The following is a 23,222-nucleotide window of genomic DNA, read 5'->3' on the forward strand; positions in this document are numbered from 1 at the left end:
GGCAGTGGCCAATCGCCTGCCTCAAGTAGGGCAGGCCGCGACCCCATTGGCCAGCGAATGGCATTTGTACAGGCGGTGGGGTGCAGGAGCCAGCTGCAGTCGGACGGCAGTGACGTACAGATGGAAGTGGCGTTGTTTGTCGGCGGTGCGCTGTAGAGGGCAATATGGCGGTGCGGGCTGTGGCGGCGCTGAGGCCCTGGTGCAGGCTGGCGCCCGGTGCGTTCCTTCTACTTTCTCGTTTCCCCCTTTTCGAGCGAGGTGGCTGTGCCCGAGCGGCAGCGGCCGTGGGGGTGCGTGGGGTGTTGGCGTGGCCGATCTCTCCCGCCGTGCCGCCGCTAATCCTGTCGCTCTTTCCCTTGCAGCGGTGCTGTGGGAGCGGCCGCGCCGCCTGCAGCACGAGCGGCAGCCCGGCCGGTCCGACCAGGTGAGGCTCCCCCTGAGCGCAGCCCGCGGTGAGCTCCGCCTTCCCTGCCTGCTCTCAGGCCACTGTCATCCTCACCAGGAGGGGCTCCGGTGGGGCAGGGGAGGTGTCTGAAAACGCCTTGGTTTGGTCTCTCTTTAGCTCGGGCTCCTAAAAAAAACCTGAATTCTGTTGCTTAGTGTGTTACAGAGCTGGAATCCAGCGCTGAGGGAGGTCACCAGGTGTTGAAGTTAAGGCGCTCTTGATATCCAGTATCTTAACTGTGGTCACTTAAACCAGCCGTCTCAGTAACTCGAATGTGCAGCAAAACCTTTGGCAGCACTAACTGATTTCCTGTATGTAGCTGAGGAAGAGACTTAAGGGAATGCATTAGGGGTGGTTGTTAGGTCATAAAAATGTGTGTCTGGTACCAGCAAAAACGTTTAAAAATATTTTTTCTGTGCCCAAATTCTACCTCCGTCTGCGAAAATGAAATTTCTCCTTTCACTCGTATCTTGCAAGGATTTCGTGCTAGGTGTGTTCTGAAGTTCAAGGAGCCTTTCAGGGCTTGGGAGATATTTGGGACTCTGTTAGTATGCGAGCAGACAGAAGCTCCCTCAGGCCATTTGCTCTGAAATTATTTTCAAAAGCCTCTTGTGACTTATCAGACAGAACTACCTTATTAGCAGCTTCTGTAGATACAGCCTTCTAAGTAAAGGGTGTAAGCACTATCTTATTGCTTGCTTTAATTGACTTGTTACATTGTCATTATTACTAAGATATAAAAGCCTGTGAAGCTGTGAGAGGTCTTTTAGATTGCTAGGTACCAATCAGTGTGTAAGAGAAATAGATAAGAAAGTTACTGAAAAACTTAAGTGATGCACTAAATACCTTTTTGTTTCAAGGCATATTTTGCTCAAAGGATAAAACTAACAAACATTCCTTATTTTCTTGTGAAGCTTACAGATGTTAATTCTCTAATTTCAGCCCATACAAATGGAGAACCCCTATAAAGAGCCTCCTAAAAAATGTGTCTTATGTGGAATAAATGTGGACTACAAGAATGTGCAGGTGAGTTTGAAAATTCCTGTCCTTGGATGAAGGTAACTGGTTTACTATTTTTAAATAGGCCACAAGGAAGGCCACAAGGATAAAAAATTAAAAATTAATTCATATATGTAGGGGTTTAAAACTTAAGAGTAAGAATGTGTGCAGATAACTGTCAAATAATGTAGTTGTGATAAGTTGTTCAATCTACTAGTCTTATGTGCAGGTGTTACAACTTTTTTATTTACCAAATAGAGTCCTCAATTCCAATTCTGCTGTCATGTAACTTAAATGTTGTGGCATATAAAATACTGTCTAACTCCAAGCTATACTTTTTCTCATCTCCAGGTAGAACTGAGTTTTGTAAAAACAGATCAAACAATGAAAAATAGAATGCAAGTAGTAAAATAAACTAAAGCTCTCTAAAAATGTTCTTAAACTAACTTTGGATTTCTTAATTTTAAATAGCTTCTTTCCCAGTTTGTTTCCCCTCATACTGGCTGCATTTATGGCAGGCATATAACAGGTATGTGAAGTATTAAATTAAACCATTTACTAGTTAATATTCATGTTCTTGTGAGTTCAAGTAACAGTATATCAGCTATCTTTTCAAAAGTAACTACTGCCAACCCTATACATTTTGTAATAGTATTCCTCTGACTTAGTAGCCTTCATTAAGGAATGAAAATATCCCTTAAATTATGAGAGTTTTTTGTATTTAACGGTATAAGCACACATGCATTTTTCTAGAAAGACTTAAACAAAGCTAGAGGGAATTGTCAGTAGTATCACTTTCACCCTTTAAACTAATGGTTTGGTTATTGTTGATTTAAGAGACTGAAAATGACTTCTCTCTTCAGGCTTGTGCAACAAGAAGCAGAAGGAAATTACAAAAGCCATTAAAAGAGCTCATGTGTTTGGTAAGTATGATTATGCTTTTGAGTTTTGTAAGTCAAGCCTACTTTCCTATTAAAAAACCCCTCCATCTTATCTCTTTACAGGATTTATGCCAGTTATGTTTAAGAACCCATCATTTCTCACAGACCCCAAGATATGTAATGTCAAGTATCCAGAGTAATATACTATAAAGAAAGAAACAATAAAACTACTTTTCACATGTATATACTTGTTTACTGGAAATGTGGTTGGCGAGCATAATGCACCACTGACTGAAGGGTGGAGGTCAGTTGCTTTTTTTATGAAGTGTCGAGTCTCTAAAATTGTCTGAAGGAAGTATGAAAGATGAAAGCAATAGTAGAAATTGGCAACTGTATGTACCACTTCCTCTGCTCACAGGTCTTGCTAAAGTTCAGGTGGCTGTTTTTCCCTTGCTGGATTGGAAGGGGGGAGAAATAAACAAGTGGTGGATAGCTAAGGATAAATTATTTAAATTGTGGCAATTCATGTTGACAGCTAATTCTGTTAGGCATGTTACCTGTGTTCATTTGATGCTCCCTGCCTCAGCGCCTGCTGAGGGAAGGGTAGTACTGCTTCTTCAACAGCAGCTTGAAGTTGTATTACTCTGAGGCAGTATGGGACATAGTTATGACCGCTAACATCCTGCTAACATAGTCTTTAAACCCTGAGACAGCATATACAGATTTATCTCTGGAAGGCAAAATGAGGGAATGTCATCTGGACTTGTCTCTATGCCAAACAGGATTCATGCATTGGAGGAAAAAAAAAAAACAAACCTGTATGTCTTGCAAAAACGCATTTTTTATCCCTGCGGTGCTATAAATCGATATGTCACTTGAATATGCTGGCAGTAACTTTTGGTGCAAAGTCATCTGGACAAATCATTAACAGATCAGAAAGTAGGAGAGTGTGGGTATTCATTTGTGTCTCTAATTTTTTCCAACACATCCTCATCTGTTTCAGTGCTACTCAGAGTAAGCTTTCTTTCCTGGTCACTGTCCTCTTGGTCTCGAAGTAATTTTTGGTGAAGCTGCAGCGATCTTGATTTCTTGAATGACTTTGATCCTGTTGTGGTCCCTCTGACTTTACGCTTGGTTAGGTGTCTTGTTTCGGCTTCAGTGAAGTCTCTTTCCTCTACCATGAGAGTCAATTTGTCCATGACATTAATATTATGGTCAATGTTACAGCAGTTCTTCGATATCTGTCGGCCTTTGAAGGAAACAATACATGTCTGAAGTCCAGAATTGGGGAAAAATGTTTGCAGTGCCTGACAAAGGAGAACATTCTCCTTTGGCTCTCCTGGGTAATCTCTGTCTTCTCCTGGAAGAAAAAAAAAGCTAGAGTTTTAGTCCCTCTTGCACACTTCTACCACTACTACTTTGGCTGCCTCAAGTTCAGAAGTATTTTGTCCTGCCAATTGAATCAAATTTCGAAGTCTTACTAAGACTGGCATTGCATTTATTTAACTTACCTGAACAACTTTGTTGCTTTTTCCTCTTTATTTCTTCTTTTAATTGGCTCACCTCTGCTAAGAGTTTCTCTACAGATCGTTCACTGGCTTCTACTGTGGAGCATATTTTCTGCAAGGAAAAGAGTATTTGATGGAATTAACAGTATTCACAGAGCTGACTTTAACCTTGTTGCAAAATCCTTAAAGGTACTCATGATTTTAAGTTAAACACAAAGTATTAAAAAGCTTAAGTAATGAGCTTGAGGTGGATTTTAGAGATAATAACTTAAACTTTGTGTTGAATGAGGTGCAAGATGTTTTACTTGCTCCCATATAAGCAAAGGAGCTCTGACAAACTACAGATGGTGCTTCTTCAATATAACCCTCTTATGAGAATTTATCAGTGGAGTGTACTTTTGATCAAGTGGAAACTTAAGTCTTCAACTTTGAGAACTTCGTGTACAGCCACTAACAGTAAATGGAACTCCCTGATCTTTCAGTATGTGCTTCCAAGATGCAGCTTTGTTTCTCATTTAGTGCAAGATGGTGTACCCTTTGCTTGACTTGGTTTTGTAGTACTGCTGAAAGTAACTGTATAGGCAGGTATGCATGACTTACCTTCAGTTCCTCCTGCAAGGTGGCATACATCTCATTTATCTTATGAACCTCTTGTAAGGATCCATCTTCGTAAAAGAATTCTGACCTGTGGACCAAGAATATAATTGTATAATTGCAAGTTAATGATGCCAGTGCTTACTTAATAGGAGCTATAATGAATAAAGAAGTATTTTGAGCTTCAACACTAGATGCCTATGTTGAGACAGACAGCTGCTCTCATGGCAAAGTATGGGACTTAACTAATTCCAAGTAGCTTGGAAGGGTAAATAATTGCAGAAGACAGGTCAACAAATGAGCAGGCTATGGCCGTAGCATTTGCAAAAGCACTTAAAATAATACTTTCATAGAAACATAACTATACTTACCTTAGCTGAAAGCTACAGCTATCAGTAAACATGGTATATATTGTACCTGTGTTGTCTTACTGCTCTCACAAAACCAGAAGATACGCAGGAACCAGACACTGTTCTGTAACCTTGCTGTTCTGCCATACCCAAGTTAGTAACCACCAAAGGAACTTTCTGGAAAAGACTTAAAAAGCAGAACTATGAGAACATGATTTATTAACATCCAAAGGCCTCTCTTTGATAGTTAAAGGTTCTTGATCATTAAGCATCCCAGATGGAGGTTTACAGTACAGTTAGTTCTTGCTAAATGTATCACATCACACATAGATGACTACTTATGGCTAAAGGCAAACTTCAAGTGCAGTAAGACTCTGAGCAACGCCTCTAGTTTTTTTCCCCGTTTCTGGGTACGAGGCACACAACAATGCAATATTTGCTTGTTAAGCCTAGCCTATGGGCAGCATGTTGCTGAAGAGAACTGAAAATTACCACCAATTGAAATATTTCAATGATATGTGAAGATGAATACCACGCATAGTTGAAGTCCTATACACAAAACCAAATTGATCAAGAACAGCTTATGTGCATAAATGAACTGACAGTGTCTGCCTGTTGACACTGGCACTACAGATAGTTATAAAGGCAAATCCCTAACAGAACTCCAGGGTAAGATTTCAACTGGGCTCTAGCAATATAAGGACTAATTTTATTTAATGTGTAAGTTTCAAGGGTAAAATAAACAGTGTTAAAAGTAATTCAGTTGCAACAAAGAAAAAACCAAACTATTCCAAGTTGTAGCACATGCTGTGCTACTGCTTTATTAAAACTAGAGAACAAACCAATTACCCTTCTTGTGGCCGATGTAAGGCATGTTCCAGTCTGTAAGTAGAACAACTTTCTGTCATCACGCTAGAGGTTAATAAAAGGAATACAAGGCCCTGATTTGCTAGGTGCGACTGTAAATTCTTATGAAGAAGTCTTTCCCGGAATGTCATGGTCTGGTCTGTGTTACGTCTGAATTTGTACCATCCTATTACACTCTGCAGGCAGAAGAAGATTTATTATTACTGTTGAATCGTGCTGTCCCTGTGTCTTATACTGAAGCAAGTTAGAGGATTTAGTACAAAGTAATGAATCTGAATTGTTCCGTGATGTGTACATATTCAAGCAGTTAGTTAACTTGAAACCCTTAAAACATGTAGGCCTAATTCCAGTATGACAACTTCATTCTTTACTTCAAAACCATGTGTGGAACTGGCCTGTTTTCTGAACTTGTCCTCAAGCTGAAACTCTGCAAACTTGGTTCTGCTATTTTGCTGTTTGTCTCTTTCCAGCTTCTACTCTCCCCTTGTGAAACTTTCTTCTGTGGAGAAGACTGTAAATTTTTTTGGTCAAGTGGTGTTTAACCACTTGAGTGAGCTGACCTCAACTGATCTTAAGCTAGAAATCAGTAGAATTCCTTTGGAATATCTGAACTGTTCGCTTGAGAAATGAGTAAGAAAAAATAAAGTTGTGACATGTATGTAGGCAAACCCTAGACAAAAATAACCTAAACTGTTCTTTCAGGGGGAAAAGATGATGCAGCTGCCTTGACCAGCAGGTTGAGGGACTAGATACAAGATTTAAAAAAAGAGAGGAGGGGAAAAAAAGCTTGATACAAGAAGTATCCAGAACAGCCCCCAAAATCTGAGCAAGCTCCTTAGTATAGTTTAGGTTTGAAGATAAAATACCTTCTTACAGCCTGATAGTATTTTCTTCAGGGCAAGTTCATTCAGTTCTCCTGCGGAATTATAAAAGCTAGAAGAAAATTAGGACAATTAGAGGAAAAAAAAAAAGCTACTGTAGAAATAATTATTCCCTAGCAGTCTGGCAGTCATCTCACTTTAATAGCTCCCCCCCCCCCCCCCCCCCCACCCCCCCCCGTAAGCATAAAGATATGCTGACACAGCTTCTCTGCTAGGACAGTGCAGTTAATTTCATTACTCAAATAGCTATGTAGGTCGTCTTGTACAGCCCAGATGCTGTGCTGGCATCAGTGCTACTGGGACACAAGTTAAAGGTAGCATCTATGTTCTCTCAACTACAAAATAGTAAGATGCCTTCAATTTGATACGAAATGTCTTTCTAATAACATCTGGGTTTATTAGTTTTCAGAAAGATTTGAGAAGGAAATTGTGTTGTGATTCTCCCTTTGTAGGAGTGCAAACCTGCACAGCTGTATTCCCATCTATGATGGAACTCTCAATACTAGTCCTTGAAACTACTCCTGCCATGGGGCTAACAAGTGTTTCTTTTTCTGACCCACTTAGAAGCCTATGGCTGATGCTACCTTTTTTCTTTGAGGGTGAGGGATTGGGATGTATGCTTTTAGAAAAGCAATGTGTTTTTTCAGTATGTTGAGATTATTCTGAAGTTTGTATGGTATCATACCTCACCAGAAGGTGCAGTATGCCATATCTCTATTTCTATATGCATAGAGAAACAACAAAAAAGGACATGAAGAACCAAAACAGGAATAACATAATGCATTTTGCATCTGTAATTCCAAGGAGTTGATGTGGCTACTGTAGTTAGAGCCGGGTGATTTTCTCAGTCATGTAATGTAAGTTTAACTTTTGAAGAGCTCAAGTTAGGGTTAACTTTAACTTTTTCATATCTGTTAGGATTCTTACCTGAACAACTGGTAGCATGGAATATGCTTCTGTATATCTGGAAAGAGAAGGTAATATTACATCAATTCAAAATGTCTATTCTTCTGTATGCTATGATCAGAATTAAACTGGTACAAGAACCAAGAAAGAATTCTGTGTAATATAATTTCTTAAAATCAAATGCATTAACATGTAATTAAATAAGGTTAAGAAAGGAAATATTTTTTAACAAGATTCTAATTCATTTTTCAAATGTAAAGGGAAACACTTATATAAACTGTATTTTTTATACATTTTTCTGTTTTGTCAAGTGAAAGATAAAATTGGGCACTTTTTTTTTTTCCCTTCAGTTGGGTACAGGAGTAGTATGTAATACAAAAGATTTCACTTGAGTTACTCTGCAGCAAGGCATGGATGCTGTTAGTAAGAAAGATGAGGCTAGAGAACAGAAACCCATAGGATAGATAATCAGAACTGGAAGACTGACTACCAGAAAAAAAACAGGTGATCTAATAGCATTCTGAATCCTTTTCCTTTCCTAAATTCTCCACTACCTTCATTTTTACAAGTTAACTAAAAAAAACCCCAAACTTTGGAGCAACTAATCTGCCTATGAGAATGTGATGATGAGACTCTGGGTAATTTGATCAATGCCACCACAAAAAATTCCCCACATTTTTGGTTCAGCTGTGAGACTTAGTGGAAGAAAGTTACACCTTAATTGTATCCTAGAGTAAAACTAGAAAATGGGATGCAGTTTCTCCCTACCATATTTTCAGGAAGATTGGAAAGAAGGCACATATTGTATTACTTTGTTCTCTTTCTTTTTGTGTAGCTGCATTTTAAAGGAATGGAGTTAAATGTGTGTGCATGTATATATATGTTTTTGTTAAGGGCTAGTATAAAATGCACATCCACTGCAATCCCATGAAGATTATAAAGAAAAATACATCTGGCATCTGCTCAATGAAATACATAAATAGTTTGCAGTCTTCACACAGTATTTTATAAGCTTTAAATTAGGTAATAGATGTTAACACATTATAGCTCTCATCACTGAAATAGGCCAAGTTTTTCCAGGGCAACCATAGTCCAGGAGAGTCTGTGATGTGGCCAAGACAAAAAAGGAGTCTAAGCCCTAAATTACCTTTAATGTGACAAGATGTTTGGCAAAGACGAGCTATTCAAAGAACTAAGAACTAGTACTTCTGTTAAATTACTGTATTTTCTACAGTAAAATTGTATTTTTTTTTAGCAATTAAAATGTTACAAAATAACCCTTCCATGTGTTTTTTTTATATCAACCTGGACCCCAGGATCTAGCAGCTTTGATCTTGCTGTAAGGTATTGACTACCCTCATTCAAAACTGTAAGCAGTCCTATATTGCCTAAAACAAAGGCAGGCATTAAAAATATGGACAGACTAACCGATTGTATAAACAACCTCAACATCATCCATTTGTGAGTCAGTAATGCTGTTCTTGGCTTCACCTTTCACATCTCCAAGGAGAAAACCTTCCTTTATAGGGGGAGAGAAAAAAAAAGTTCACGTGAACAGTAGCATTGAATAGGACTTTTTCATCTAATATCAACAGTGTAAATGCTGTCTTCAGGGGAGGAAAAAAGCTGTCAAAATGAACTTTTTTTTATTTAAACAGAGTAGGTTCTCACTCATTTTTCAATACCTGCCTGTATTAAAGAAAAAAAAAAAGTTGGAATGTGTACTCAGCTGTTTTCCATTCCTCATGTTTTCATTCACAAGTGAACAGTTTGTGGTCGTACAGGTGATGCCCACCTCCAAGGCTTAGGCCAGACGGCCTGACCAGCATTTTGGTCAGGCCTTGGCAGACGCGGTGCTGCTGCTGCTGCCGCCACACCAGACGTTCGGTGGCCCACACCTCGTTTTAAAAGAAAAAAAAAAACCCACAATGTCCCGGCATTAGCACGGAAAGCAATCTCCATTGCAGCAGGGTGCAGCGGGGAGGGAATACACTGCAAAACCGTGTTCCAGCACAGCAGACAGTGAGGCCCTGGATGTCCGTGGGGCTCTCCCCGGCAGCGGGCTCCCGGCGGGGGGCAGCCCGCCCTCCTGGCGGGGACGGGAGAGGCCCGGCGGCGGCGGGCTGCTCGCGCGACCAATGGCCGCCCCTCCCTCGCGCCGCTCCCCCCGCCCGCCGGCCCGCGATGTCCCCCCCTGCCCCGCCCCCTCCCCTCCCGGCGGCGGGGACCGCGGCACCCACCGTGTCCGAGTCGGTGCTGAGGTGCTGGAAGGCGAGGGCTCCGAAGACGAAGCCCGAGAGCAGGGCCGACGTGCTCTCGCCCTCCATGCCCCCGACAATGGCGGGCCGCGCCGCGGTGGCGGGAGCCCCCAGCGGCCGCCGGCGGCAGGGCAGGGCAGGGCAGGGCCCGGTCGGGCACATCCCATCCCGTGAGGGAGCAGCGGGAGAAAGAGGAGGAGGCGTGCGGGGCGCGGGCAGCGGCCTGTGCCGGGCCGCTCCGGCGGCGGTGTGCGGGCTCTCCTCAGCCGCCTGCCCTCCCCGCGCTGCGTCAGCCCTCACCTCCTCCGCGCCCGCTTCAATCCTCCCTCGCTCTCCCGGCCTCTTCCCGCCTCCTGCCCGGTGAGGCTCACTGCAAAACCAGCCCTTTCGGTTTGCCTTAAATGGTGTAATTCTTAAATCTAAATTCCTCTTTTGTTTTTACCCTTAAGGTGAAACAGTGCTCCGATTTAGGAAGGCTGTTCAGACCCCCTGCGTCTCAGGGATGGCTTCTGGAGCAAAGGAGTGCAGGTGCAGCAGCAAGGGCTTGTTGCTGAGGGCAAGGTGAGGTGTCCTGGCCGCAGTGATGCCTGCAAGCTTCGGGACCTGACATAGCTCCAGGCCGAAAGTCAGGATCTGTGCTTATAGAAGAGCCTCATTGATCTGTACTAAGAGCTTTAGCAAAGCATCAAAACAGCATTTAAACCAAGCTGCCTGGCCCACATCATCCAGCTGGGAGTGTGGGTGGAACGAGCTGTATTCATGTCTTCAGAGTGGGTGGGTTGTGTCATGCCAGCCTGCAACATGAAAAGGCATGGCACTGGCTGAGCTCCTGTCTATAACAAGGTTGTACCTTTTGAAACAGGACATGCAGCTGTGAGTATATCTGGAGGTGCATGGTACTGTTCAGGATCCTGGTGAGAATCTTCTGAGTTAATAACCTAATAAATTGTGATAGGGAAGTAATAAAATGATAATGCTAAACAATGATCTGACAGCAGTAAATTGTACCGCTTCTTCCTAAGATACAGACTGAGTTTGCAGAATGTATGTTTTGTCTTTTTTCAGTAGTTTCATTTTACTTCTTTTTAGTATTTGTAGTAACATATTTTTTCACATTCTAGCTGGTGTTCCTGACCATATCAGCCAGAAGAAAGCTCTAGAAAAAAATTTCAGGAAGTGAGAGTTAAAAGTGACAGCGTTCTTTGAAACGTGATCAGAGATCCGGTCTAAAGGCCGCAGGAGTTTTTCCCCTTCACTTCAGGAGAGCAAATGTTTGATTTCATCCCTCACCAGGACTATAGGTAAGCATATTCTTAGCCTTAGACATTCATTTCCTGACTCTTGAAATAGGATGTATGCTCCTGTGGTCTTTGAAGAGGTGTTTCTACGATTTTGGGGTCTCACGCATGTGTTTTTAGGTTTCATATAAAATTAACCTTTTTAGTGCAATTTCTTTTCCCTTAAAACTTTTTGGCAAGATTAGAAGGAGAATGGTTAGTTCTGGCATATTTACATTTAAATAAAATTCCTTAAGTATTACTTAAAATACATGTGAATCGTGCCAATATTTAGAAGAGGAAAATTGTTGTGATTCTTACCTGTTGTTACAGTGGAGAGAGGGACCAACTAAGACTTTTATTTTTCAACACACTCATAAATGATCTAGATCTCTGAATAAGGGGGTAATGAGTCTCCAGATGATACAGAATGATTGACAAGATTAGTGGGAAGGAGCTAGTATGCATTTCTTGCAATGCAGGCCATGTGGTATTAAACGAATGGGTAATAAGTACAACACAATTGAATTGATACATTGCAATAAATGATTCCATTATGGACCACGTTGCCATGGTGGAGGCAACAAGAACAGGTGGATATGACCAGCATCCATAGCCGTTTGTGGAGAAAATTACGAAAGCGGACATGAATGCTGACATCTTTTAGAAATTGCCCCAAAGGACCCTGTGCTGTGACTGCAGTCACTCCTAAGCCAGAGCTGTGAGAAAATTTTATGCATTTAATCAATGCAATAAATGTTGGGCATCGACAAATTATTCTGTTGTATTCAGCATTGATGATATGCAAACCATACACAAGATTTATATTGACAATATGTGAGATATGTATTGACAGTCATGTAATGCCTACACATCTGATGGTATCTATACATTGCTGAGGCAAACAAACGTAGTCAGAACATGTAGTGGATTTCCCACTTTTGTGATACAAAGATGCAAGCCTGTTGTAAGCTACAGGACATGATAAATAAGATTCTTTCAACAATAATTGTTGCATTTATCTTGTGTGGAAACAATAATGCTTGTGTGGTCAGAGCTAAATGTGTTACAGTCATCCTAATGATACAATACTTCAACATACTTCTTCAATGTTTTCATAATTCAACTGTTGATGGCCAAAGGTAAACCATAAACAGCACAATCTTACTGCAGTCAGATATAAACACAGATCTGTTTAGTGGCGTAGATGGGATCCGTGCAGACCTAAAGAGCAGCAGACATAGATCAGTTAGAGTATGAATGCAGAGGAGTGGATATTTGCACTTCAGTCTGTGAAGACAGTGTGGTTTCCATAAATAAATATTGCACCTGACATTGCTTACCATGCAATAGGTGATCTTTAAGGTTATTCTGGCCTTTTGGAGGATTTTTCACAAGTGAAGCATGAATCTCAGTCTTGATAAAAATTGAAACAAAACTACCAGAGATTATTTCACCCTTGAGTAGCAATCAGGTGAGGAGTTTGCTGAATGTGAGGTTGAAACATTGAGAAGATATAAGCAAAAACCAAAAAGGCCTTTTTTTTGTTATAGTGGTAAATGTTTAATCGAAAAAGAGGTATTCTTGGTAGTTCTCATGTGTGAGTACACACATCAGAATTACTGGAGTGCAGAATGCTGTGGTCAGTCCTTTTTGAAAGACTTTCTTATCCTGCAAAACATAATCCCGGTACCCCTGGATGTTAAGAGATGCTGGGAAATCAGCCCAGGTTTGCTCTCTTGACTTTGTGTCATTGACTTACAGGGCTTTTCTAAGTAGATCAGTCTGCTTTGCTGTCTTTGTAGCATGGCAAAATTCACATAGAAATACCAGGGAGCCCTACAACTGGCATCAGAGGAACAATTTTAGCAATAGTAACACCTTCATGTGCCTAACGACATGATGTAAGCAGCTTTTGATCATGTTGCAGCTCAAAACAGGTAAACAATATACCCTGTATATTTACTGTAAAAAAGATCAACTTCTATCGAAGATTGACCATGATTGATAGTCATGGAGCCTATTGTCATTTGCCTCAGGTAGAAATATCTCTTTGTTAACCTGTAGGGAATGTATTACTTCAACATCTGAAGCACCACCTGGCTGAAGTTGACGTGTCAGTGCTCTTTTGGAACAGTATCTGCTAGAGACATACGATGTTCTGGTAGTCTGATAAGAAAGGCGTTACAAGAAAGGCAGGCTGGTATCGGCTGCAAAGTCTCCTTTATGACATCCCTCCAGGCTTCTTTTGGAGTCACTGGAATAGTTAGTATTGGACAGGAAGGAGGCATACCTGGAAAGAGTGGTTCCCAAAATTTCTGTGACTGTGTGATTCCCTCTCTTTAGAGGCCACGTCGAGTGTTCTTTCTAGTCTGCTCCACAGTAGGTAACATATCAAAGGGAAGGCAAAACCATAGTGGTGCTCCTTGAAAGCTGTTATGTCCTATTGCAGTTTTTATCTGTCCACGGTGTATATGCACCTGCTTGAAAAATGACTGCTGTATAGCCACTCCTGTGCAGGAAAAGGCTGTTTATACCTGATTTAACCCTTCCATATAAGGCACTACAGATAGGCAGAGGTCAGTGCTGTGTTTGCTTCTCCTCGCAGTGAAAAAATAAGTGGGTCATAATTCCAGTTCCCTCAGACAATTGCAAAACATTGCCTAATAATAAGAAATTAGTAGAATGACCTCAAGGATCAAAAGCCAAGAGTAGGCAGCTGACGCCCACTCCATCTCCTTCTCATTTCCCTAGGAGACCAGGAATATCTTCATTGTTTCAAGTGAATTTCTTATGCTTGCAGGTGTCAATTTGAGATTCGTTAAATTAAAGGTAGCTTTGCTCCTGAATTCCTCCTGTGTCACCAGCATCCCTTTGTTCTAAGTTGGATTTCATTCTTCCAAATAAACAGAGTTTTGCACATTAAGCGTCTTGCGACTTTTCCTGACATATAGGGTACTTCATCACAAAGAAGTGCTTGTAGTTATTTGGTATAAATTCGTCAGCTGTTATTTACTGGACCTTACAAGTGAGTGAAACTACATTCTGTTGCTGCATGTTTATTTGAATTATTTGCAATACCTTCACACTTCTCGATAAAGTCTCTCTTCCAGCTTCAAAACAGACATGATTGCAGCAGGCTGGCTATTAGTAAGAGGGATAAACGTGAGAAGGGTGGAGGAATGATGTGGAGAAGCTCTGTTTAGTCAGTGGATGGCAGAGCTAATTCTTAAAGAAATTACTGTGCCGAGGAGTTTTGCGTAGCCCCATCACAAACTGTAGTTATTCAGCTCATAGTGTTGGATGCATGACTAGTCATGCTGGAATTTGACGAATATGTACATTTCAGTGGTTCTTTTGAAATAATAGAAAAAATGAAGATTGTGATGGGGCTGTGATAAGCTATGCCAACTTTTTGACTGGAATGAATTTCCTTTCTTCCTCAGATCACAAGCAAGTGCATCACCTTCATACAGGGCAGAGATACAATTCAAGTCCAGGTTTACTTCTATAGCAATCCCGAGTGGTTTGGAGTTAAGAAGTAGACCTGCTTTGACCACCATGTCTCAGTTGTTTCCATGCTCATGATCCCAAGAGCAGAAAGATGCTTTAGAAGCTTTGCCAGCCACTTCTGGCAGAAAATTAACCACAACTGAACTCCTTGGTCATGATTGGACCAATTCCAGTACTCAAGCTCATTCTTTAGTGCTTTTTGGGACAATTTTCCATTGTGTTAGAATTTTTATTTCATACTGTTAATAGGTAGCCATAGAGGCTCTTCTTGGTTTCAGTGTCGTCCCCAGTTTGTGTGGTTTTGGTGTTTGGTGGTGGGTTTTTTGGTTTTTTTTTTTTTGTTTTTTTCCCTCCAAACCATGCAAAGGTTTGCAATAGAACAGTAAAAACACTGAAATGTTTTGCATGATTTCAGGAGGTACAAAGCAGGTAAAGCAAAGAATAAAGGTAAGAAGAGACCTGGCCATATGGATCTTGTAGTGCCTTTGGGCTAGATAGTTTGACCACCTCAGGAGAGAGGCTACTAGCAATTCTTCGTCTTCTTTCACTTCATGTGGGAATGCCATCCCTGTGTCCTCTTTTCACAACCCTGCAAGGGGCTGGGGCTCCCAGGCTGGCCCATGAATTCAAGGTGATGCTTTCACTGCAGTGGGTGGTTGCAGTGCTGCGTGTCCAGGAGCAAACTGAATGGAATGGGTGTAGTAATTGTCTTTTGCTGTGTGGCAAATGTGACATGTTGGGTGAAAAGCAGTAGGCTGCCAAAGTCTCTCTGTTTCATTTGTTCCCCCTCCAAACCTGTTCTGGTTTTTTTTGAATATGCCTGTGATAGCTGTCTCAGCAGCCCTCAGAAAACCTCATACGTCTTGGACTGAGTGGTTTGCCAGGGAAAATTATAGCTGACAAAGGGCTTCAGTCCTATCATTCAGCATGATGGAGGAGTGAGCATGGGAGGGGTTTGCTTGCTCTCTGTTTTTTTAGAAGGTGGCTGGGAAGAATTACAGTGTCTGTCTGTGCTCCTGGTGTGGCAGCAAATATGACTTTGTAAGGGTTAGACAGGCAGTGCAAATGATAAGGCCTCACAGGATGGAAAACAATTCTCCTTCATTCAGGACAGGAAGCGTTTTCTTCCTCCCCCCAGGGTAGGGAAGTCTGTCTTTCCCTCTCTCCTTTTAAGAAATGATCCCTCTTTTGTGTGCCTAGGCTTATTGCTGAGGCATCCCATTAAGAGAGTCACCACACCTTCCTGTTTCTTCCTGGTATGTTATCAATACTTCATTTCTCCCACATTTCCTGCCTCAAATCAGGTCCCAGAAACTACCTCCACCCTCCCGCCCACAAAGTTTTTTAGCACCCAGACGACATGCATACCGATCCCCTGTGCCGAGGCTGAAGGTAGCAGAGATGCCCTGTGTCGTGCCAGAGGATCAATGCCCGCTCACCCAGCTCTCTACCGTATGCCACCCTAGGGAACGTGTGTTAGCAGGGCAAGCCACTCGAGGAAGAGACCAGAAATGAGAACCTAGAGAATGGCAGCTAAACAGAAATGGGTAAGCAAAGCTGTTTTACGAACAATGAAACATTGTTCCTAGAGAAGCCTAGAACTAGAGCCTTTTGGTGAGGCAGGTGAGAAATAGTGGGTAATGTTGTGCATGGCAGCAGCAGTGTAATGGGAGAGTGAGGGGCTTGAGGTTGCCATTGAAAGAAAGAGCAATGTGAAGGCAGAAACAATTGAAAAACAAACCAATGAGGTTTTGTAGAAGATACAGAAGGCTCAGAAAGAGGTCAGCAAGAGGAGAGAAGGTAAAGCAGGTAAATAATGAAAACAAGATGCAAAAGAAAAGTTAGATTGCTGAAGAAGATGCGATGTAGTTACAAAGACCCGAGGGATGGCATTCAGCAGCAAAGCTGAAGATACAAAGGCTACTTGACTCATTATATGGCACAAGGAGCATGTCATGGTATCACGTGAGCTTGTAACATGTCGAGAACCTGCTTGTTGGTGCCTGGGTGCATGGTACAAACTAGAGGACTTATTGGTGGTGCAGCCCACTCTGATATCTGTGCTTCTGTTACTAACTGGAGAGTATTGGGTACACTTTCTACAGAGGATCTTTGCATCTGCTTTCACTTCTAAGGAATCCAGTTTGCATGTACCGAGGCTGCTCCACAAAACAAACCAAACAATGGTACCTGGGGATGGGGATATTCTAAAAGGACAGCCCCAGCTTTAGACAAATATGCTAATGTAAGCATGTGCAAGGGAAAGATCTTTTGTGGACCAGCATATCACTATTGTGGAAGTTATGCCCTAAATGCTCGTTCCATCAAGATTAGTAAACTTATTCTGTGATAAGGTTGTAAATGAGCAGCTGGTGGGCTCCTCTTAGGTTCTAGAGATACAGTTACTCACCTTCCTTTCTTCTGTGATACAAACAAAAAGGCAGGAGAGGGGTCGGTGTAAGGGGCTGAACTGTGTCTTTCTTAAAAAATACTGAATTAAATTATTGGCATTTGATAGGATAGGAGGAGAAACCTGCTTATCTATTGTATTTAAAGTCTGTAGTCGAATAAATGCAAAGGTAGGTGACTTGTTATTTCACCACAGTGCATTTTGTAACCCTGTAATAGAGTTTGGCTAATTTCTTGTAGAGCAGTGGAGGGAGCAGGTTTTATTGTATTGCCAATTCCTGCCTGCTGAAATTTGCATCTCCATTTCACAGGTGTTATTAAAAAATAAAATTTGAAAAGCCTGACTTGCACCTCAAGCTTCAGTTTGGTTCCTTTGGTCAAATAGCAAAACGAGGCAGTCATTTCACCATGAAGTAGAAAGTCTGACTAAATAAGTCACTAATTTGAGCAAATGTCAGTTGGAGAAGTGCTTCATGTGTATTAAACGAGTTTTAGAAGAGAAGATTTTAGGCAGTCTGAAAACCATACCTATTTGGTTCTATATTGTAATTTATTGGTGGGATGCCTTGTGAAAACTAGTTGACACATTGACAAGTTTCCTTGTTGGCAGCATCTTATTACCTAACATTTTTTCTTTCTTCTCCCTTGTATTATATCTGGTGAGTAAATGCTTATCAATTAAACGGAAGTGGGTGGAGTTAGGGCGGGACAAGGGGTAGAAATTACATTATCATTAAGAGCATCTGTGGTGTCAGGCTTCAGAGGGCAGTAGCCTTCTCCTAGAGATAGCTTGGGCTCTTAGAATGTGTAATTTTTATTTGCCTCTGTCTCTTGAAGTTTGCTGGATTCTCCACTACAGATGAGCATATGTTCTCAGAAAGGCAGTGGGTTGGCATTTTGAAGGAGCAAGCATGGAAGAAAATAGAGAGGGCTGTGGCCTTGCGGAGGTCAAGATTTTGTCTATCTGGATGATTTTGTTTGTGGTGTTAGTTTTGTTGCCTTCGATGTTTAGAGTGTCATTGGGGATTTCTCATTTCTATGTGAAAATTCTAATAAAAATATTAGAGGTAAGTTGAGAATTGGGTTAAAAAGGTATGTGTTTACTACAGGACATGTTTAATAAAAAAATAAAAATCTGTACATTTGATATAGATGCCATAAAAGTCAGCAGAAAGAATTAAATTAACTTGGATGTGTGGTTTGCAGCTTTAACTTACATGACAGTTCTTTTGAATGATGTCTTTAATGATATCTAGTTATGTGCTGGGTTATAATCTGGTACCGGTTTTAGGTTTTCTTGGGTTAAAGTAGAGATTCCATGATATATTGCTTCCAGTTCAAGCTGGTTAGAATATTTCATGCTATACTCATGACAAGTCAAATATAAATAAAAAGATGTATTAGTTTATGGGAGTTGGTAAGTAACAAGAACATGTATTTTAGATGTACATAAGTTTCAATGGCTTTATTTAGATTATTTTAATTACATGGTATTAATGAGTACTGTTCTAGGTAAGAATACTGACTGTGTGTGTTTGCTTCTTCCAGTTATAAATCTGGGGCATCCAGCCACAAGTTCTGCTGTATGAGACTTGAGGAATCCATGCAACCTTCTAAAAGTGTAATTTTTCTAGAGATGAACAAGGTCATAGCTAAGATCCTCGTTCTGCTGATATCAGTAAAAGTTTTCTGGGGCTTTTAATAAGCCAGAATTGCATTTAATTTTTCAAGTTTGAGTTTTCATATCTATCAGTGGCCAAAAGTAGGTGCTGTGAATTCATCATATTGAACAGTGAAGCATTTCCATTTTCCAGTAGATTAACTTTGTCTTTCAGGCATAAACCTGCTTTTCATGAATATACTTTCTACTTGTGGCAGAAAAGTTATTACTAGTATTGTTACTATTACTATTATTAAGCTGTCAGAGCCATCTGTTTGTGCAGTAGAACGTGTCTGTAACATGATACAGTTAATATCATGACCATCTTACCTTGCCAATTCTGTCTTATTTGTTATAATTTTCTCTCTCTCTTTTTTTTTTTTTTTTTTAAATACTGATTAAGAGCTCTTGGGCAGGGGCTGTCTGACTGTCTTCAGCTGTATGAACATCGTTTAGCATAGTGCACATGACTGCAAACTTTAGGAGTTACTTGTTTTTTCAGATACTGATGTCAATGGGAAATGACTGCCTGCAGTCAATATGTAATATTGGCTTTTATATGTGATACTTTTTTTTTTATCAACCAGTGGTATGCTGATTAAATTATCGGTACCGTGAGTAAGAGGCTTGTGGCACTTGGAATTGATTTCATCAGGCTGTCTCATATCAAACACAAACCTGAGGAGGTCTTTGGACAGCTTTGCTGCTCCGGCTGGCAGACAAAATAATTTCTGTATTTTTTTTTTTCCTCCCCTGTGCGTTTCCCAACTTTGAAGTACATTTGAGCCACTCAAATGTGGTGCTTTATATAGGAAGGCACTTCTCTTTAGAAAAGCATGTTACATGTTATTCTTTCCAGAGTTTTTGTAACAGGTTATGAGCATGATAATTTTGTGTTCACAATGTGGAGGATTAATTTATCAAAAAAGAAGTAATTAAGTTAATTGTTATGTGATCAGATATAGCTTTTTATGTCTGGTTCCCCGTTGCCACAGCAGCTAATAACAGGAAGAGCACAGCTCCATGTACTGCAGTTCAGGCTTGCTTGTTTTGTTCTTCAGTTGAAAGTTGTTCCCTAACTGTCCTGTGGGCAAAAAAGAAGTTTCCTCTGTTTTCATCTTATGATTAATTTCAGCTGTTTTCTTGGAAGTATTGTTCAAATGCTTCTCACCGTGCCATAAGAGTAACTAAGAGCTATCTTGGTGGGAAATGGGAGGGAGGGGGGATGGAGGCAATGTTAGGTCCCCTTTGCTTGTGCTGTGGCCCACTTGGCTCTTTGGAAGTAAGGGTAGGGCTGGGAAGTGCTGGGTTAAAGCTTGTGCATACAATTGCTGGGCCTATTCTTGGAGTCCTGGGGCTCATTCACCAGAATATGGCTGAAATTGCTGCTTGGGATACAGTTAGCTTTAAAGCAGGCTTATATGCGTCCTTTGTTCAAGAAATGAACGACTTGACTTGATAGCCTAGTGAAGTGTCGACTTGTTTCTAGCTGTGACATTATCTACCCGAGATCTTGCTAATGGGGTAATACACAAAGACCATCCTTTGTTCCTGTTGTTAGCCTGAGTGGTGAAATAGGAGGCCTTACCGGATAGTACGCTGAAAATGCAAAGAGCAGATGCTTAGTCATGTATTAGCATACTACTGACTATATTGCAGGAAGATCAGCGCTCTAGGAAGTACCAACAACTGGTTGATGTTTCACCAAAAATCCAACCTTGAGCACTATGACTAGATTCTCCATTGTGTTGCGTTTGATTTAGACTGTTATGTAGACCAGCAAAATTAATAGAAAACTGCTCACCTGAGAACACTTTATATTTGATTCTTACAGCTGTAAATGACTATTGGGAGGCAAATTGGGAGGCAGAGGGAAAACATGTTTTATTTTCCTCCATGTTTTGTCAATTTGAGAAAAATAAGAGTAGAGACTGAAATCAAGGACTTTTGAAAAAAATATCTTTTTCCTTTAAAGTTGTGTTTTCAAAGAAAGCCTATCTGTAGCCCTTACTGAATTTGCTGGGAGCTCTAGGTGTTTTAGGATAAAGCCAAGTTTGCAGATCTATTACTAAGCAATGAGTAATGGTGGCCTAGGATGAGATAAGTCATTTTGATTTTCTAACTTCACTAAGTGTTTTAGCAGTGTGAACAGTGACTGCAACAAATGGGCAAGATGTAATATCTGTATGGAAAGAATTCATACCCTTTGCTGCTTCTCCATCAAGGAATCTAGATACTTGTTTTTACGAAAGCAAGATTCAAGTTTTGAAAATTTGGGGGGTGATTGGTTTTGTTTGTGGGATTTTTGGTTTTGTGGTGGTGTGTTTGGGGTTTGGTTTGTTTTGTTTTTTTAGGACATATGGATAGTATAATAGTGAAAGATCTCCAAGACAGTAATTTCTCAATTGCATAACTGTTAGCCCGTAATTACTATTATTACCATTCATTTATCCTTAAAATATTTCTGGAAATGATAAAGATTAATTTGGTTTGATTTCCAATAGGGTTATTCTTTCCCATCTGCTTGTAAGCTTTTATTTGTGAATATTTTTCTAAGCTTTGTATTTGCTTGTCTGTAATGGGGTTTGGTGGAAATGACGATACTAGCAAAGCTGTGCTAGGGACGTTATTCCAGCTCTTTAGTGTTGCATTTGCTAGAATGAAACCTACATCATGCTCTTGCAGTCCTGTCGAGAGTCAAATAAATGTGTTAAACAGCTGTAGCTCCATTTGCCAAGAATCTTCTGGAATTTTATGAGATCTGAGCTTCTGTATGTAATTGGAGTATTGTTGTTTCTTGAGAAATACTCACGTGTAGGAAAGATATCAGCTAGCTAATAATTGTGGATGTTCTTTGAATTGATAGCTCACTTGTACATTGAGGTAGCTAATATGCTGTAAACTCCCACTGGAGTATGGGCAGATGTTGCAGATACTGAAGCTAGTGGAAGCAGCTCACTGCTGTGCTTTCAAATACATGGTTATCCTGAGCTAGCCACTGCATCAAAAAACATAAAAATGACACTTGTGCTTTTATCCCAAACATTTGTTTGGGACCCTTCTCAATCTATTTCATCTGCCCTCACTAGAGCAGCCAGGAGACTTGCGAGTGCTTTTCTCTGTCCGATTGTGGCCAGTCACTGCTAGCACATCCTCTCAGACCTGCTATATAATATGCAGATTATTTGATCTGTGTTCTTGTTTGGGATGTGAAAGGGGAAATGAGGCCAGACAGAAAGGATTGTTGGGTGAAAAGGTCGTAAGTGCTTGATCTTAGTTGGTGATTTTAGCTTGCACTAAAAACCTACTGACCTTCTCTTTGTTATTGGAAGACTTTATATGGAGTAATTGCCCCAAGGCCTTTGTCACACATGAGAACAAAGCCAAGAAGAGGACTGAAAAGCCAGTGTAATGACTGATTAGAAAAAGCTTTTGTGAGAACATGGGAGAAGAGGTAGTAAAATATGGGAACGTAGAGGAAGAGACGCAAAAACGAATTATTACACAGTATGGAAAAATGGAGTACTGAAAAGCACACCGAACTGTACTTAAAAGGAAAAAGGGAGGGAAAACCACAAGAAGTGAGATTTTTAAAAAATGAACGTTCCATATTGTATAGCTTTTCATGTCATGTACTATGAAGAAAGTAATTAATATAATGAAGTATTAGGCACCCTTATTTTATTCAGAATGTAATTATAGGAAGCCTTAAACGAATGGGCTGTTGGAGATAAGATGTCAAGTCTTCAGTATTCCAGCTGGGATCACCCACTGGATGTTTGCACTCCTTGTGTCCTCAGCACTTCAGAAATGGGAGGGAGGAAAGCACAGCACCTGAGTTCTCATTCGGTCAGCAAACTTAGGAATGAAGTTGCTCCATTTAACACTTAAATTCTGTGTTAGTTGCAACATCTGTGTTTTTGTAAGGTATTTAAAACATCCTTTCATTATTGTTTTGCAATAAAGACCAGCATGACAGCTCTGTCTCAATACTGTGCAAAACAAAGGCAATCACAAAGCCTTATTTCATATTTTAAAAACAAATTAAATGTACAGATGCCACCGAATGCAGAACAACATAGAAAGTACTCTGCTGGGTCAGTCCAGAGCTTGACCCAGACAGATAGCCTGGGTTTGAAGGCACCAACTCAACTGCTTGATGAAAAGCCTAAGAGCTGGGTGATTGTATGCCCGTATTGCCAGGAATACCCTCCCAGCTGCTTGTTGCTTCAGCCTCCCGTGCCGATTCATGAGTTAGAGAGTTTTGCGTCCCATGATGATTTTCATCCATGTCTTTATGTAACTGCTCCCATTTCAGATGATCTCTGGCAATATGTCCTGGACAATGAACTCCACAACTTCAGTGTGTTTTGTGGAAATATATTGCCTTTTGCTTGCTCATACACTCTGCCCAACACTTTCATGTGATGCTCTCCAGTTCTTGTATTAGGAGAGAAAAATGGATAACTGTTCCTTATGCACCTGCTCTGTGCCAGTCCAGAGTTTGTAGACCTCTGTCATATGCCGTCTCAGCCAGCTCTTCTCCAAGCTAACAAGCCCTGTGTAACCATTCACCTATGGAAAGCTCTTCCTCATCTGCCTTGCCCTCTGCCTTTCTTGCCTTGACTGACTATTTAATTACAGGCTGCCACTTTTGTCCCACTGTTTCTCTGT

General features: G+C 40.8%; 3 protein-coding genes across 9 annotated transcripts in view; 2 read left to right on the forward strand and 1 right to left on the reverse strand.

The window, feature by feature from the left end:
- The first annotated feature begins 79 nt into the window (after positions 1 to 79).
- Positions 80 to 10,255, forward strand: MRPS18C (mitochondrial ribosomal protein S18C). 2 transcript variants are annotated; one of them, XM_075149988.1, is made up of 6 exons: positions 80 to 216; positions 363 to 424; positions 1,388 to 1,471; positions 1,916 to 1,973; positions 2,308 to 2,367; positions 10,139 to 10,255. In XM_075149988.1, exons 1-6 carry the CDS (start codon positions 165 to 167, stop codon positions 10,252 to 10,254), a joined length of 432 nt encoding a protein of 143 aa, XP_075006089.1. In that variant the 5' UTR covers positions 80 to 164; the 3' UTR covers position 10,255. The 2 variants fall into 2 exon arrangements, with proteins under 2 accessions (XP_075006089.1, XP_075006090.1); XM_075149989.1 differs by lacking the exon at positions 10,139 to 10,255 and adding an exon at positions 2,449 to 2,568.
- On the reverse strand, positions 3,147 to 9,984 carry ABRAXAS1 (abraxas 1, BRCA1 A complex subunit). Its single transcript, XM_075149986.1, has 9 exons — positions 9,672 to 9,984; positions 8,860 to 8,950; positions 7,453 to 7,489; positions 6,511 to 6,577; positions 5,627 to 5,820; positions 4,845 to 4,964; positions 4,434 to 4,518; positions 3,837 to 3,945; positions 3,147 to 3,685 (listed from the first exon to the last, which is right to left on the reverse strand). Exons 1-9 carry the CDS (start codon positions 9,849 to 9,851, stop codon positions 3,258 to 3,260), a joined length of 1,311 nt encoding a protein of 436 aa, XP_075006087.1. The 5' UTR covers positions 9,852 to 9,984; the 3' UTR covers positions 3,147 to 3,257.
- A 217-nt stretch (positions 10,256 to 10,472) lies between the features above and the next one.
- Positions 10,473 to 23,222, forward strand: part of LOC142082150 (glycerol-3-phosphate acyltransferase 3-like) — a 31,014-nt gene continuing 18,264 nt past the window's right edge. For 2 of the 6 annotated variants that reach the window (XM_075149983.1, XM_075149985.1), the window contains exons 1-2: positions 10,473 to 10,578; positions 10,811 to 10,990. Coding sequence is in view for 1 of the 6 variants with exons in the window: in XM_075149980.1 (XP_075006081.1) it covers positions 17,800 to 17,955 (156 nt within the window). In the remaining 5 variants the exon portion in view is untranslated. Of the gene's footprint in view, positions 10,579 to 10,810; positions 10,991 to 14,412; positions 17,956 to 23,222 lie in introns of all 6 variants that reach the window. The other 4 variants (XM_075149982.1, XM_075149984.1, XM_075149980.1 and 1 more) reach the window with 3 other exon arrangements.

This window comes from Calonectris borealis, chromosome 4 (assembly GCF_964195595.1).
Source record: "Calonectris borealis chromosome 4, bCalBor7.hap1.2, whole genome shotgun sequence".
In the NCBI taxonomy this organism is placed as follows: Eukaryota; Metazoa; Chordata; class Aves; order Procellariiformes; family Procellariidae; genus Calonectris; species Calonectris borealis.